Source organism: Plasmopara halstedii (assembly GCF_900000015.1).
Source record: "Plasmopara halstedii genome assembly, contig: Scaffold_2386, whole genome shotgun sequence".
NCBI lineage: Eukaryota > Oomycota > Peronosporomycetes > Peronosporales > Peronosporaceae > Plasmopara > Plasmopara halstedii.
This window is the reverse complement of record NW_020189293.1, coordinates 105,080-110,085: the sequence shown is the minus strand read 5'-3', so window position 1 is coordinate 110,085 and position 5,006 is coordinate 105,080. Positions and strand designations below refer to the sequence as shown.

General features: G+C 43.9%; 2 protein-coding genes across 2 annotated transcripts; both read left to right on the top strand.

Moving 5' to 3' along the window:
- Positions 1-178: 178 nt before the first annotated feature.
- On the top strand, positions 179-4,104 carry PHALS_03482 (hypothetical protein L916_12250; the record flags this gene model as incomplete). Its single annotated transcript, XM_024717698.1, has 9 exons — positions 179-463; positions 537-1,031; positions 1,106-1,296; positions 1,355-1,661; positions 1,727-2,251; positions 2,318-2,422; positions 2,494-2,711; positions 2,776-3,391; positions 3,451-4,104. The coding sequence occupies 9 exons, from the start codon at positions 179-181 to the stop codon at positions 4,102-4,104; spliced, it is 3,396 nt and encodes a 1,131-aa protein (XP_024583171.1).
- Positions 4,105-4,210: 106 nt separating this feature from the next.
- On the top strand, positions 4,211-4,834 carry PHALS_03481 (uncharacterized protein; the record flags this gene model as incomplete). Its single annotated transcript, XM_024717697.1, has 1 exon — positions 4,211-4,834. The coding sequence occupies one exon, from the start codon at positions 4,211-4,213 to the stop codon at positions 4,832-4,834; it is 624 nt and encodes a 207-aa protein (XP_024583170.1).
- Positions 4,835-5,006: the final 172 nt, after the last annotated feature.

The following is a 5,006-nucleotide window of genomic DNA, read 5'->3' as shown; positions in this document are numbered from 1 at the left end:
CGTACGCAGAGGCAACAGCTCCACACACAATGGATACACCAGTGCTCATGATTGGGTGCGGAACGATTCTATATGCGGTTGTCCACATAGTGTAGCAAAGTTGAAGTGAGTTCGAATTAATTAATTTAAAATGCCTTTTTGTATAGTGATTATCTAGTTTCGAATCAGATACCATACTATGTTTTTACGCGACAACGAGCTGGCTCGTGGGGGTCGGGTCCGGCGGGATGACCGCACGCGTGTGCTTCAACTGGCAAGAGAGCAGCGAAAAGAACGGGAACGGCGTCATGAGCACGAAAAGGCTGCAAAAGTTTTGCATGCGTTTGTGCGTGGGCGTCTTACTGCACGACGAGTGCGGACACTCACGCGCATTGAGTTTGACCAAAAACTGAGCGACATTTGTAATTTAAAGACCATTTTACAGCTTCCCAATATGCCTTTGTCTTATCATGTGCTCTTTGAGGTACGTTTTTCTGTCTAGACTGCAAAAATTGGGTGAAGTCTCAGAGTTGACTTGTGTACAAATGCTGACGTAGTTGCTGCAATTACTTCAATCTTTTTATACAAAAAGTGTCGACGATGTGCAAAGATTGCAGCACTTTAGTTTATTGTTCATTGACGCTCTAGCTGCTGCTAAGGATGGAATACAGAAAAATGAAGGAAAAGAGAGAGAGTGGAAGCTGCAACGACTTGTTGACATGTGTTTACAATGCGGCACTTGCTCAGCTTCAGTCAATACTGTGACGGGGTTACAACTTGTTAGAATGCTAATGGACTTGCTACCAGAGGTGAAGCAATACTTGTTGTCGGGTCAATTGACTGTGATGTCACAACAAGTTGGAAAGATGCTGTATAGTGAGATGCCAAGCGCCTCAGTGATTCGAATTATTCGACAAGAGTTTTTACTCGCAAGAAATCAATTATTGTATGCATCTTGTACGAAGGAATCGAGCCATTGTAATGCTTTGATGGAATTTGTGGTGCATTTGCTTACGATGACGAGTGAAATTCAAGAAGCGTTTGTGATGGAAGTAAGTCGTGTCATAATAGTGTAAATTGTAATCCTTGAAACTTTTATTCATTCAATTTTTCGAGTGTATTGCAGATTCTCTCTGTTCCACTTTTAAATCAAATCGTTGCAGCTGATCGACTGCTCCAGCTCACCAACTTGTCTCTCTGGGTCAGACTATTGCGTGCTGGATTGCAATTGTCAGTATTTGATATTCCCGCATCGCCCGTTTCAGGAATTGCATCAGAAGCGTGGCTTCTCGGAAATATTCTTTGGTTATCTGAGCGGTGAGTACATACAAACTTTAATTGATAATCAAAATAATTAACAGATCATGAATTTTAGTGTGGAAAGTAAAAGTGACGCGATCGTCTTGAGCGAAGTTCAGCTTTTATCTAAGCTTCTGCAGTCAGTGCCTCCAGTAACTTATGCTGCATCTGGCGTAGCAGTTTCATGGACAAAAGTTTCAGAGTCTCACTCGGTGCCCGTGGTGTTTCCGGACGCTTTGAATGAGCAGCTCCGAATTCTGGTACATGATCAGTACTTGCGCGCAATGTGCAATCATCTTCTTTCATTTTCGCCGAGCGCTCTGCGCCATCCGCTAGCAACTCAGCGCCCGATACCAATGTACCCTGAAGCATCAACGATCGCTGTAAGGATGACAAAGTCACCCAATTTGGAGTCATCTTTATCGTAACACCAATGTTGTGTGTTTAGGAGCAATTCGGTTTTGGTGATATCGCTTCTGCCTCATCATTATCAACGTCACTTTCAATTACATGGCAGAAAGTGAAATCAATCGGAAAAGCGACATGGGCCCGTAACTTATTACAGAAAGCGGGGTTGCGGCGTAGACAAGATGACAGTGGAGAACGGTTTATCGTTGATGAGAAATTGCAGTTTACGAATACCTCGAAAGAAATGCAGCAGCAGGTTGACGATGACCAAGAGCCAGCAGCCCCTATAGCTCAGCATGCAGCGACTGCAATGCTCTCAAAAGCTCAAGGTCCTTTTGAACTTGAAAAGGTTAAGGCTCTATCCTGTCTATGCGGGACATTTCTATTTCGATGGGGGAATGATGGCGGTAAGCGACAATCGTATGCCATGCGTCTACTCAATACGCTGGCATTCTACCATGTCGAAACTGTCAAAAGTGAGGAAAATGCAACGCAATGCGTCTCTCTGGTAGAGATGCTGTGGTGTGTATTGCAAGACACTAAAAACTTTGAAGTGTATGCGCGGGTAGAGTGAAGATATAGCAAATAATTTTGCTTAGACGTACAGGGCTAACAACATGATGTATGGCAGAATGTCGATTTGATCCATGCACGTAGTTCTGACCCGTACGTGTGCATGTTGTTGCTGTTTTGCATGTCGTACGAACACCTGTTGGTCGTAATGGATGATGAAGAGGTGAAGCTTTGCACCACGGCACAAATTCTCTAGTGATAAAAGTGTATTAATACTGTCTGGTGCTGTGAAAGATGTACGAACAAGAGTATCCACTGCCGCTATGTCAAATCGAGCGGATCGTACTGAGTCTAAAGCATGCGCTTTATGAAGCGTATTGGACGTACGCTCATCTCGCACCTTCGACTGAGTCCGTTGCATTTGGTATGTTTGTCGTCGAAATGGGGACTCGGTTGATGCGAGTTCTTTATAATCGATGTTCTCGGCAGCCTTTTTGCAACGTCACGAGCTGGTACGCTGCTCTAATGATCTAGTTACATCTATTTGTTAGCTACAGACTAATATGATGTCCGTAGGATCATTGCCGAGCTTAATAGTAGCCAATTGATTGAAGAGGTTCTGTTTGGAACCCCGCGAGCAAACAAGCTCATTCAATCGATGCCGTATCTTGTACCTTTTAGTGAACGAGTCAAACTATTTCAACGCCTTGTCAAGTCCGACAAAGAGATACACCAAAACGAAAACTCCTCAGTCTACCGCATTCGAATTCATCGTAGTGCTATTCTTCAAGATGGTCTACGAAAATTAAACACGATTCGAGCAAATCTGAAAAAGCGCATTAATGTGGTATTTGTGAATGCTGCTGGACGTGAGGAAATGGGAATTGATGCGGGTGGTCTCTTCAAAGAGTTTTGGCTGGATTTGTCGACACTAGCGTTCGATCTGCAGTATGGCCTTTTCCTAACTACTCACGATGAATTGCTTTATCCAAACCCTAGTTCAGCTTCCGGTCACTTTTCGCGTGAAAGCGACCACTTAACAATGTTTCAATTTGTTGGTCGAATATTGGGAAAAGCTCTTTATGAAGGTATTGTGGTTCAGCCGAAATTCGCCCACTTTTTTCTTTCAAAACTTTTGCATTCATTCAATCACTTGAATGAGCTGCCGTCATTGGATCCTGAAATTTACAGGGTGAGTATGACTTGTATATTGACATCATCTGTGTGCTCAAAATTGGTACTGCTGAATAGAATTTGATGTTTCTCAAGTCGTATGAAGGAGATGTCGAGGATCTTGGTCTAACGCACACGATTGTTCAGGAAGTATTTGGTGAGCAGAAGGAGATTGAGATTATTCCTGGTGGTGGGAATATACCTGTGACGAATCGGAACAAAACGCGGTACATCCATCTTGTTGCAAATTACTATCTTAACACTCAGATCCGTGAACAGTGTGCAGCTTTTCGAATGGGATTATCGGATCTGATTGACCCACGCTGGCTTCAGATGTTTAATGAGCCTGAATTACAAGTGCTTATTTCTGGAAAAAGCGGTAAGATCGACGTTGACGACCTCCAGGCGAATACTCGGTACACCGGTGGCTATTACGCTATGGACAAACGTGTAGCATGGTTGTGGCAAGCATTAGCGAGTTTTACGCCGTCTGAACAGGCAGCGTTCTTACGCTTTACAACGAGTTGTCAACGCGCTCCGTCACTAGGCTTCGCCTCGCTCACCCCGCAGTTTTGCGTTCAAAAGGTTTCGGTTCAAAACGACGACGAGCTTCTGCCGAGCTCTTCGACGTGTTTCAACACATTAAAACTTCCCACATATTCTTCGTATAAGGTACTACGTGCTAAACTGCTTACGTCCATCTCAGCCGGCGCTGGATTCGAGATGACATAAGATTTCAAATAAAGTGTCAAAAACGCGTACAAGTTTAATACGAAATATGCTCATTAACTTTGCACCAAAAACGGACAATAGTGTACAATTAAATCGCTGACTGAGCATGAGCACAGCGCAGAATGAGATCCGACGGTTAATGAAGAAGGCCAAGCAACATCCTGGTATCACTAAACCTGACAATAAGACATTGATTGTTGATTCAAAGGATGTTGTGATTCAGAACAACAATTTGACCATGAGTCGAGTAGAGAAAGCAATTCCTGTGGGCTTCTATGACGACGCGGTGGCCGACGCTAAAGCTCGTAAAGTAGATGTGATCGGATTAGCAGAACAGCAACTCGAGTCTGAGTGGGAAGCATTTCAAGAATTTGCGGCCAAGGTGGAACAGCAAGAAGCCGACGAGGAGAAGCAGCAACTGGAGGAGACTAAAGAACGCGAGGCTGTAGAGCAGCTCGAGAACATGGAATATGTGGACAGATACCGCTTAGCGTTAGAGCGTGTGAGTAGCCTCCGTAAAGGAGGCACAAAATTAAAGACAACGAAACGGGAGCTAGAAATTATGTCTGAAGATGCAGGTAGACAAGCTGGCGATGTAGAGAGCGATTTTGATGCTGAAGTAGTGCGAAGTGAGTACAAGAGAAACAAGAGGATGAGAAAGCAGCTTTTGAAGAACGAAAAATCTGCTGATGCAGTTGATCCTTGCGATTGGCGTTCTCGCGGCATCTGAGACTAATGAATACGATTATACGAGAAACTGGCTGGTCAAGTCTTAGTTTGGACATTCAAGTTAGATGATTCTTCAATTCAATCAAGGTTTGTTAAAGTTCTTACTGCACGTATAATGGCACATTTCCTCTAGAGCTTAGACCAAGTTCACGATAGCGTACAGAATCACTCCA